The 12,540-nt window shown below is 41.0% G+C and overlaps 1 protein-coding gene across 6 annotated transcripts in view; it reads right to left on the bottom strand.

Annotated features, from left to right (window-relative positions):
• Window positions 1-12,540, bottom strand: part of ATP11C (ATPase phospholipid transporting 11C (ATP11C blood group)) — a 245,535-nt gene that overhangs the window by 141,834 nt on the left and 91,161 nt on the right. For all 6 annotated transcript variants that reach the window (XR_013959813.1, XM_080653850.1, XM_080653847.1 and 3 more), the window contains exon 2: window positions 3,111-3,230. Coding sequence is in view for 5 of the 6 variants with exons in the window: in XM_080653850.1 (XP_080509976.1) it covers window positions 3,111-3,230 (120 nt within the window). In the remaining variant the exon portion in view is untranslated. The remainder of the gene's footprint in view (window positions 1-3,110; window positions 3,231-12,540) is intronic.

The following is a 12,540-nucleotide window of genomic DNA, read 5'->3' on the forward strand; positions in this document are numbered from 1 at the left end:
CAGGCTGGCAGGGGGTTTAGTGAGGGATGACCAAACAACTGAACAGCAGGCTGTGTGGGATGACCATGCCGGCAGGGGGGTTAGTGAGGGGCAACCAAACAACTGAACAGCAGGCTGCATGGGGCAACCAGGTTGGCAGCGGGGGCAGTTGGGGGTGACCAGGCCAGCAGGGGGGGGGCAGTTAGGGGCAACCAGGCTGGCAGAGGGGGGTAGCTGGGGGCAACCAGGCCGGAAGGGGGGATAGTAAGAGGCAACCAGGCTGGCGGGGTGGGGGGAAGTTAGGAACAACCAGGCTGGCAGGGGGGGCAGTTGGGGGCGACCAGGACGGCAGGGGGGGCAGTTAGGGGCAACCAGGCAGGCAGACAGGTGAGTGATTAGGAGCCAGCGGTCCAGGATTGTGAGAGTGATGTGTCCGACTGCTGGTTTAACCGGCAGTTGGACATCCCCCAAGGGGTCCTGGATTGGAGAGGGTGCAGGCTGGACTGAGGGGACCCCCCTCCCGTGCACAAATTTCATGCACCGGGCCTCTAGTAATAACAATAATCACAGAAATATAAGTAACAATAGCAGCTACCATTTATTGAGTTGTTAATACAAGCCAAGCACAGTGCTTAAATACTTTGTATGGATTACTTTATTTATTCCTCAGCACAATCCTATGAGGTAAGTCCTGTTAATATCCCCATTTTTAAGATAAGAAAATTTAGACATAGAGAGGTTAAATGACTTATTTTAATTTTAAACCCAGGTTTTCTTCTACAAGGATGCAGCTCTTTACCACTATACACTATATAGTATCCTCTTATAATTATTAATTGTATTAGATTTCATTCTTTTTCTGAGGTTAGTATACTGTCATTTTCTCTTTTTTGGCTCTAGAGCTTTTATGAAAAAGAAGATCAGCCCCAGCCGTAGGCAGCTGCCTAGGTTGCCTTGTACCTAGGTAAGTGTTACACTGCTGGGAGAACAGCAGCCGGAAGCTGGCTGGCATCCTGGGCCTGGTTCCTACCAACTCTCTTGTTAACTATACCAGGATGCCTGCATAATTAAAAAAAAGATCAGTTAATATGCAGTTAACTATTGTTCAATTTTTATTCTAGTTTCTAAAATATATACATAGATATAGAAGCAAATCTGTTTAGACTCAATCTTTATTTGCCCTGTGAGCTCCTGAATATTTTTAAAAATATCCTATTGCATTATTTTACCTGCTGGCAAAACTGAGGCTAGATAAAATATGAAAAATACCCTACTAAATACAACAAGAGTTGAGAATTAAGCTGAGTTTTATAAGTTCTTTTAAAGTACAAAAATGCAAATTATATTGCATCAAAATAATTATCACTAGTTCAATGAAAAGTCACTTAACCATCTTCCACATAAAACACTATGGAAAACAATAATTCCCTAGAAAATATTTTATATTTCACTTGATGCAAAAGGAGAGACAAAACTGAGAAAAGAACCCAAATAGCACAATGATATGAAAAGGGCTTTATCACTAACTCTGCTTGGTGACCATGTCATTAGCTCAGTTTCTCTGGGTTTGATTTCTCCATCTGCAAAGTCAGTGAGTTGTTGAACAAGATGACCTCTTAGGCTCTTTCAGTTAGTTCTACAAGTCTATGATTGTGACTCTAAGGACTATTATTGATTGTTTTCTTGGCTACTACAGGGTAAGTCACAATTTTCAGTGAAAGGACTTTTCACTATTTTAGTTGCACATATGGAAATTACTGGCTAAAGATAAAAATTAACAAGAAAGACCTTTTATGCAAATACTAGTATACTCAGAGTGTTCTAAGGCCAACAGATCATAAGACAACACAGTTTCACTCATTCTGTCTATATTTTACATGTTAATCTCCTAGCTACCCAAGGATAAATCACATGTACATTTGAAAACTAAAATGTTAAATTTTTCAAGGGCATAATTTTGTGTTTCAGGTCCTGGGTGTTTACAAACATGCAGTGAACCAATTGTCACCAACATTTTAGATATGTCTTGTCAGGTTGCATGAGGAAGTGAAGAAAATTATCAAAATCTGTGCCATAAGAGACAGCCATGGGCTATCTAGCACAGTGGTTCTCAACCTTTCTAATGCCGCGACCCTTTAATACAGTTCCTCATGTTGTGGTGACCCCCAACCATAAAATTATTTTCGTTAGGCTCTACAGCAGCAGTTCTCAACCTGTGGGTCGAGAACCGCTGCTGTAGAGCCTAAGACCATCGGAAAACACAGATATTTACATTACGATTTGTAACAGCAGCAAAATTACAGTTAGGAAGTAGCAACGAAAATAATTTTATGGTTGGGGGTCACCACAACATGAAGAACTGTATTAAAGGGTCGCGACATTAGAAAGGTTGAGAACCACTGATCTAGCACCTAGCATCTAATCTGGTCAGCCAAAGGTAAAGATTAGTAAACTAATACTTGTAGAAAGATGACTATGGGAACAAGGAACTATAAAGAGTGCTTTCACATATTGAATATCAGGTCTATTTCACTGATGAGAACATTCAGACATAAGAGATTAAATTGGCCAAGGTCACACAGCTAGAAAATAGCCAGGTCAGGATTTAAACTCAGGTCTTAAGACCTCCAGGCCCCTGCCCTTAGCATTACACTATGCTGAAGTAAGATGATTATTTAAATGGTGACACAGCTACAGTGATCAAACTCTTAACTGCTCAAGCATTGTACTGAGCAGGGGAAACTCCTCAGTGAAACAGAAAGAAATAAGGATGCCATTCTAGGATAGCACCCTCCAAAAGAATGTAAATTATTTACAAAAGTAGTCCATACAATTAAGGGCAATTCAGGAAGCTTTGGGCAAGTAAATAATTCCTACTTTTAGAATACTTTAAGGCTTAAAGTAATATGTATAATCAACAGGCACTATGAATCATAAGGCATGTGAATGATGTTTCAGCTATAACAAGACAGAGTGACGCTTTTAAAAATACTGCTTTTTGGTGAAATAATTATCACAGTTGATATATGATTGGTATAAATGCACATCAATGTGTATATATAGAAGCATGAATAAAAATAAGTGCATTATGTGGCTCACTATATGAATATGCAGAGAATTTAAAAACTTACCTTAGATGAGACTATTCTATTATCACAAAACCTTTGTGCAATGTAATCTTCTGCTACTGAAATTGGATGATTGCCAACAAACACCGTGCGTGTACCAACTCGTTTCTCTTCTCCAGCACACTGTCCAAGAGAAAGAGGGGAAAAAATGAGTTTTCTTTATCACATTTCTCCATGCTTCTACAGAGCTCAAAATACTCATCTAAGCATGTATTACTATGGTCTAGAGAGAAAGAAACAGTAATGGAGAGAGGAGAAACCCTTGCTAGTAACGTCAAACTCCACTAAGCTCTTAGTTGCTGATTTACTAAAAATGTTGCTTGAGCCAACTGTTCTCAGACCAACACTGTAATTCTAACATGTTTAAATTAAATAAAGTATCCTAGGACCTAGGGAAACAATAATTTTTATTGCCAGTCATTTTTCTTTCATCCACAGAATCTCAACCATCACCATCAGAGCAACACACTAACTTAGGAAAGGTCAGACTGAAATATATAATTTTTACACAACTACTGATGACAACGTTGACATTACCCTTACCAGACAGCAGAAAACAGAATACAAATTACTTCTAAACGCAAAATAATTACTTATAAGAATACAGAAATACTAATGGAATGTTCAACTATTTCTACAAAGAAATTTGGTAAGTTCTTTGGCTTTCCAGCAAAGACATTCCTTTGTCATCTCTCAGGGCCTACTGTCAAAAAGTCATATTTCACAAATTATATCTTTAATGTCCCTTTTACATTTTTAAAAATCAGATCTGCCGAAACTATAAGTTCTAAGGTTGAACTCCATTTTACCTCAACCTTGTATTTCACTGAGGCTTCACTGTTTTCTTAGTTCAGGATAATACATTTTCTTATATAAATTTGGGACAGTCTCCTTTGATGATACTTATTTTATCATGTTTGAGACAATGATATACACTGAGTGGCCAGATTATTATGATCTCTGAACACATAATAATCTGGCCACTCAGTGTATATACAGACAGATAGATAGATAGATAGATAGATAGATAGATAGATAGATAGATAGATGATAGATAGATAGATAGATAGATAGATAGATAGATAGATATAGAGGCCCGGTGCATCAATTTGTGCATGGGTGGGGTCCAGACAGCCTGGCCAGGGGGAGGGGACATGGGCGGTTGGCTGGCCTGCCTACTGGTCGAACTCCTGGTCGAGGGGACAATTTGTGTATTAGCCTTTTATTATATAGGATATATACTGAGTGGCCAGATTATTATGCGTTCAGAGATCATAATAACCTGGCCACTCAGTGTATTTAAGTCACAGGAAGTATGACAGAAACCAACATCCACTTATATGTTTCCAATATTTTTAAAAATGATAATCCCTCAACCTAAAATGTTTTAAAAGTATACAGCCACAAAGACTTTCCTCCCTTTCAATAATCCATTTAAAGGTCAAAGATGTAAATCTCTACCCATAAACAATCATTTTACATTTCCAAATGTCTATGTTTAGATGTATTCTAGTTATAATTTTTGCACCTTATATAGATAATACAGGGAACATACTTTAGTTTGAAAAAATAAGTGTCACTTCCAAAATATAGATAGATAAGACCTCTTGACTTACCATTTTTATTTAAGCTTATTAAATAGCTAGAGGCCCAATGCACGAAATTCATGCAGGAGGGGGGGGTCCCCTCAGCCCGGCCTGCACTCTCTTGAAATCTGAGACCCCTTCTCCTAACTGCCTGCTTGCTCACTCCTTACCAATTGGCTTGCTACTCATTAGCACTGCTGTGGAGGAGGGAGAGGTTCCTACCACTGCTGCTGTGCTCGTCAGCCGTGAGCTGGCTTCTGGCTGAGCGGCACTCCAGCTGTGGGAGCGCAATGACCACCAGGGGGCAGCTCCAGCATTGAGCGTCTGCCCCCTGGTGTTCAGTGCACATCATAGCAACCGGTTGTTCCACTGTTCAGTCGATTTGCATATTAGGGTTTTATTACATAGGATTATTTAGTGGAGTATTTCCTTCAAAATCTGTAGGGAATCAACTGAAGAGTAACTGGGATAAACTAAAGTAGGAGAGACTGAGGCTCTATATGAAGGGTAATTTCTGGAAATCTACCCTGGCATGGGGCTAACAGAGGTTGTGGGAATCTCTCTATCCATGGCAAGCTGGAAAAAGACACTAAGTATCAATGCTGAATAGCTTAGCTTTTTACCCTTCTGCCCAAAGAAAGGGCATTAGAACAATTGATTGTACAGGTCCTTCACATGCCAAGAGTCAGTTATTATAGCAGATAAATTTTCAAATGGTTCCTGGAAATCAATAAAGATTGCTTTTACTAGAATGGTAGCTATATACATTGTGCCTCAGGAACTGACTTTGTTTGTAACTGTAATATATAGGGTCTGACACAGCTTACTGATAAGAGCACTAAATTTCCCATATCAATTTTGCAAAATGTAAACTGAAATTGAATAAACCTTCTAAAAGTATAGTTTATTCTGCTTCACACTTACGCTCACCTTCTGTTGTAATTACAGGCTCATTGTAGTCTCTACAATACTTGAACCTTATAATGTACCAATTTGAATTATAAAAATTGTCAAATTCATATACACACTGCAATGTACAACCTTTATTTTAATATTCATAAAATTGGTTCATTTTTCATACAAGCAAGAAATGGCATAGAGTAAATAAAAAAGAGCTACTTTTTATGCCAGTTCTCAGATCATTCCATATATGGAAAGGGGGAAGAGTAAAAGGAAAAGAGGTAGAGGGTCAGTGAGTTTTCTACAGGATGTTTCATGCACTGCCAATATAAATCGTTCCCCTCAATTAACAATGGTCACTGATTAACTTAAAAACAAAAATGAACTTGTGCTTCCTTAATTCTGAATTGTCTTCAACTTTCTTCTCTGGCAGGTCACAGCATTCCAGAGAACAAAAGGAAGTAATGAGCATAATCCAAATGTTCAGGCATGATATTTTTATGAATTCCCTATATCTGAATGGCATTTACAGTTTCCCTAAGTGCTTTCCCCATACATTATCTCTGGGATCTCTTTCAAATAGACCTAAGTGACCTCTATATCTCCATTTAATTGGAGAATATGAATAAAAATTGATGTGTAGGTAGCAGGGATAGAGCATTATTAGATGATAAAATAAGGGCCTGAGAACTGCATCATGTCCACTCCAGAGGATTTTCCAAAAGGGCAAAATCTCCTCAGCCCCAGCAGGGTGGGGTTTGGAGCTTCCTGAGAACTGGGGGTGAGGTGGGATGAGATAACTATTTCACGCTTGTTTTTATTCTCAAATCTGATGAACCTGCAATTTCTGATGGAATCTGCTCTGTTTAATGTTATTTGGTCTGCATATAAATGGCAATACTGAACTTGTGTAAGTTCACTGTAATTTTCCACTTGCTGTAAAAGTGGCATTAAAACAGTGGTTTTAGTTCTTGTGATTTTGAATAATGTAGGTGCCTTAGCCACGGCAGAGAAACTCCAAGTAGAAATCATAAAATAATTTCCTGGATGGCATACAATGTAGTCTGGAGTGGAAATGTATGAGTCCTGCCATCTTATAATGAACTAGAGGCCTGTTGCATGAAATTCGTGCACAGGGGTGTGTGTCCCTCAGCCCAGCCTGCAACCTCCCCAATGTCAGACATCCCTCTCACAATCCAGGACTGCTGGCTCTCAACCACTCACCTGCCTACCTGCCTGATTGCCCCTAACTGCTTCTGCCTGCCAGCCTGATCACCCCCTAACCACTCCGCTGCCAGCCTAATCGATGCCTAACTGCTCCCCTGCTGGCCTGATTGCCCCTAAATGCCCTCCCCTGCTGACCTAGTCACCCCTAAGTGTCCTCCCCTGCAGGCCTAGTCGCCCCCAACTGCCCTCCCCTGCTGGCCCGGTCACCCCTAACTGCCTTCCCTGCTGTCCTGGTCCCCCCCAACTGCCCTCCACTGCAGGCCTGGTCCCCCCAACTGCCTCCCCTGCGGGCCTGGTCCCCTCCAACTTCTCTCCCCTGAAGGCCTGGTCCCCCGCATCTGGCCTGCCATGCAGGCCTGGTCCCTCCCAACTGCCCTCCCCTGCAGGCCTGGTCCTCCCCAACTGCCTTCCCCTGCAAGCCTGCCCCCCCACTGCCCTCCCCTGCTGGCCTGGTTCCCCCCCACTACCCTCCCCTGCTGGCCTGGTTCCCCCCAACTGCCCTCCCCTGCTGGCCTAGTGCCCCCCAACTGCCCTCCCCTACCGGCCTGGTTGCCCCCAACTTCCCTCCCTTGCAGGCCTGGTCCCTCCAAACTGCCTCCCCTGCAGGCCTGGGTCCCCCTCAACTGTCCTCCCCTGCAGGTCTGGGCCTCCCCCAACTGTCCTCCCCTGCTGGCCTGATCGCCCACAACTGCCCTCCCCTGCGGCCCATCTGTGGCGGCCATCTTGTGTTCACATGGGGGCAGCCATCTTGTGAGTTGGAGTGATGGTCAATTTGCATATTACTCTTTTATTAGATAGGATTTTAATCTATTACGAGTCCCTCCTGTGTTGAACTACTTCCCATTCAAATGTCCTCAGAAACAACATTTTTAAGAATTGAAATATGCTGGCACCAATTCTATTTTAATGACACATCATACACTATAATGAAAAATATAAAGAGTATTAAACAGTATATTTATAGGATATGAATTAACAGAGAAAGCAATTTAATTTTCTTCCTCAAGATAAAAGTCATCCTTTTGTACTCTTGTTTCATACCTCCATAGTATAAACTAATATTGTTTTAGTAAAGCAAATAACTTTCTCCAGAACAAAGTCTCTCAATAAAAATCAGAGTAAAGTGATACTGTAATTCAGCTAGCACCATCTTAAAATCCTGTGCCATTAGTAATCATAAAACACAGAAAGTTGTTGGAAGTATAATTTGTTTCTTGACTTCCACTAGACCAGGGGTGGGGAAACTTTTTTCTGCCAAGGGCGATTTGAATATCTATAACATCATTCTTGAGCCATATAAAACTATCAACTTCAAAATTAGTCTGCTATATTTAGTCAAACATTTAATTAACTCACCCCTAATGCCTTGGCAAGGCCAAACCAAATGATTTCACAGGCCTCATACAGTCTGTGGGCTGGATGTTCCCCACCCCTGCTCTACACCAATAACTCAATAAGAACTAAGGGAGAATAAAAATCTCAATACAAGACTATCACTATAAAAGCTGACACGGGATCTGAAACAGAGCTCACCCTCTCCATTCTTTCCAGGTGTTGGCCAACTTATATTTATCACTTAGTCATAGATCAGTGGTTCTTAATTCTGACCATAATACAAATGCCTGTGTCTTTTATTTAATACTTGATTTATTTTTTTTGGAAGCTCCCCAGGTGACAATTCTAATCTGAAGCCAGGACTGAGAAAACTGCTACAGAATCTCTCTCACTGAATTAGTGATTGTCCTTAACTAATATCCTAAAAGTTTTTAGCCTTAATCCTACACTTATCTTTAAGTAGTTAAAATAATTTAAACAATTTGCTTTTCAAAGGATAAAATACAAATAGCCCTCACATAGTGCCCCCCTCCAATCATTTTAAGTTGTTCACTAGATGAGATTCTCCTATAGTTAATTTGCATGTGGTTAATCTACCATCAATTATTCAGACCACTGATAAAAATTATAGGCCATGATACTTGCTTTAGCATAAAGCATCACTGATGTTATCCTAGGCCAGTGATCGGCAAACTCATTAGTCAACAGAGCCAAATATCAACAGTACAACGATTGAGATTTCTTTTGAGAGCCAAATTTTTTAAACTTAAACTTCTTCTAACACCACTTCTTCAAAATAGACTTACCCAGGCCGTGGTATTTTGTGGAAGAGCCACACTCAAGGGGCCAAAGAGCCGCATGTGGCTCGCAAGCCACAGTTTGCCAACCACGGTCCTAGGCAATCACTGCATTATTTTTATTTTTCACCAGACTGTTCTTTGTGAATTTTTAAAAGCAAATATAAGTATTTGCTTTTAAAAATGAACAAAAATCCTTATTAAAAATAAAAAAATTGGCAATAATTTAAAACTGTTCTCTGCACTCCAGCCCCAAAACTAGTTTCTTCTCTGAAGCACTAGTATAGTCTAACAGCATTACCAGTCTTAAAAAGTCCAAATGAATTCAAAAGACAGAGAGCATTCCATCAAACTTTCAGCATTAAATGCTCCCGCAAGTCATCATTTTTGTACTAGAGTTGGAGAGGTGGGTGTGGGAGGTGCGCACTACAGTGCCACGGAACATTTCCACTGTGTGTTAAACTTCTTGGTTAAAACCGCTACAATTTTATTCAGTGGTAAAATTGCTGAGGTTTCTGAGCCCACTCCATTACAACAAGCCAAAAAGAGTAATCTTGATGCGTAATTTAGTCATAACTTTAAAATGAGCCTTAAAATCATACTTTTCAAATTTTGTTTTTACTGCACCTTTTTAAGTGATTAAGCTGTCTCACCCTCCTTTGCCAGGGGCAGTGAAGCAAGACCCAGACATTTTGTAAGTTCGTGCCTTTAAAATTTAGTTATGGTCATATTAACCATAACTCTCAAACAACTGATCAAAAGACAACTGAATATTCAAAGTACATTATCCGATGGCAGCATATTTCATTGAATAGAAATTGCTACAGGAAATAATTAAGTCCCACAAAAACACCTACACCAGCAAACACAATGCTTAGGAAATAGCAGTGACCCTAAGGACTTGGATAAAAATACCTTGTTTGGAAGCTCAGAGTTAGACTTTGATTATCTACATGTGATCCCCTCAGCAGTTTAATTTCACCAAGAACAATAAATTCTGAGTATTTCCAATCTGATCCTCTTCCCCACTATGCTCTCAACCCAGGGAACTCGGGGCTACAGAAATATGGCTGTAAAGATGAAATACAATTCTCTTACAAGGTGGCTAATAGAGAGTCAAATCCATAGATCAAAATGCTGTAAGCATTTAATAATTCAAGATTCTTACAGGAATATTTTTGAATGATTCAGAGATTCTTCCATTTATAGAAAGTAACATTGAGACTGTTTTTTAAAATCAGTCTTTATTGTTGAGATTATTACAGATGTCCATCTTCCCCCCCTCCCCCATAGCTTCCCTCCACCGGGTTCCCACCCCACCCCAGGCCCTCACCACCCTATTGTCTGTGTCCATAGGTAATGCATACATCCATATAAGATCTTTGTCTAATCTCTTGCCACACTCCCCACACCTCCTTCCCTCTGAGAATTGTCAGTCTGTTCCATTTCCATGCCCCTGATTCTATTCCATTTACCAGTTTATTCTGTTCATCAGATTTTTTATTCATTTGATTTTTAGATTCAATTGTCTATAGATATGTATTTGTTGTCACTTTGTTGTTCATATATATTACATTTACCCTTTTGTTCTTCTTCCTCTTCTTAAAGAATACCCTTCAGCATTTCATATAATACTTCTTTGGTGGTAATGAACTCCTTTAGCTTTTTTCTTATCTGTGAAGCTCTTTATCTGACCTTCAATTCTAAATGATAGCTTTGCTGGGTACAGTAATCTTGGTTGTAGGTTCTTGCTATTCATCACTTTGAATATTTCTTGCCACTCCCTTCTGGTCTGCATGGTTTCTGTTGAGAAATCAGCTGACAGTCCTATGGGTACTCCCTTGTAGGTAACTAACTGTTTTTCTCTTGCTGCTTTTAAGATTCTCTGTCTTTTGCCCTTGGCATTTTAATTATGATGTGTCTTGGTGTGGTCCTCCTTGGATTCCTCTTGTTTGGGGTTCTTTGCGCTTCCTGGACTTGTAAGTCTATTTCTTTCACCAGGTGGGGGAAGTTTTCTGTCATTATTTCTTCAAATAGGTTTTCAATATCTTGTTCTCTCTCTTCTTCTGGCACCCCCATAATTAGGATGTTGGTACACTTGAAGTTGTCCCAGAGGCTCCTTACACTATCTTCATATTTTTGGATTCTTTTTTCTTTTTGCTCTTCCAGTTGGGTGTTTTTTTGCTTCCTCATATTTCAAATCTTTGACTTGATTCTTGGGATCCCCTAGTCTACTGTTGAATCTCTGTGTATTATTCTTTATTTCAGTCAGTGTATGCTGAATTTCTGACTGATCCTTTTCCTTTTCCTTTTCCTTTTTTTTTTTTTTTTTTTTTTTTTTGCATTCTCTCTAAGATCCTTGAAGGTCTCACTAAGTTCCTTGGAGGTTTCTAGAAGATTCTTGAGTAACCTTATAACTGTGCTTTTGAACTCTATATCCAGTAGTTTGCTTTCTTCCATTTCTTTCATTTGTGACACATTTCTTTGTCTCGGCATTTTGGCTGCTTCCCTGTGTTTGTTTCTATGTAATGGGTAGAGCTGCTATGTCTCCTTGAGTTGGTAGAATGGCCTTGTATAGTAGTAGTTCTGTAGGGCCCAGTGGCTCAGCCTCCCCAGTCACCTGAGCTGGGAGCTCTAGGTATACCCCTCTGTGGGCTGTGAGCAGTCTTGTTGTAGTTGAGCCTTGATTGCTGTTGGTGTCACTGGGAGGAATTGACCTCCAGGCCAATTGGCTGTGAGGACCAGCTGTGACTACAGTGGGAGAGCTGCTGTGCATGAGACATCCCTATGGAGCAAGACTTGCTTCAGTGTGGCTTTTGTGCTCACTGAATCTGCCTCTTGAGTGTGGTGCTTATGGATATGTAGCTTTGTAATCTGGTATGGTCTCACACTGATCACTGAGTACACTGGCTCTTGGGTCTCCAGAGAGTAAAGGCAGCCCCTGCCTGGGTTCACCCAGCAGGAGCTACAGAGAGATCTGCAGATTCCTCCTCTTTGTATCAAGTTTGGAAGTGCCCAGATGAGGCCCAGCTGTGAAGCAAGGCAGGCTGGTGCTGGTGCCAGGTGTTGGGCATTTTATTGATAAGTTTCGGGCTCCCTGACCCAGCTGCAGCTTGTTTGACAGAGTTTTAGCTTGAGCAAGAACAGGCCATTCATATGCAAACTCCACTGCGCACAGCTTGGGTGGGGTTGTAAATTGGGTGGGACGGGGTCTCAGGGAATCACCAGATCAGAGCAAACAGAAATGGCTGCCAGTCAGCCCTGCACAGGGCAGATCCCAGTATGGGAAGCACCTTTGACTGGATGAAAGCCACCCCCCGAGTTCTTTCCCCAATGCCAGACAGCCCAGTTTCTCCCCGTATGTGTCTGGGTCCCACAGAGCCTCGCCCTGGCACTGGAGCTCAGAGGAAGTGGGAGCTTGTAAATTAATTTCGTGATGCTGGCCTTTTAAGAGGAGCAGCTGTATCTCCAGCAGCCTCTGTGTAACTGAGCCCCAATCCACACTGGATTTTACAGTCTATAGTTCTTACTGCCTGTAGAGACTTCTTTCCCCAGCTCTGGGATCCTGGGCTGGGCATCTGGTATGGG

This window comes from Plecotus auritus (assembly GCF_963455305.1).
Source record: "Plecotus auritus genome assembly, chromosome: X".
NCBI lineage: Eukaryota > Metazoa > Chordata > Mammalia > Chiroptera > Vespertilionidae > Plecotus > Plecotus auritus.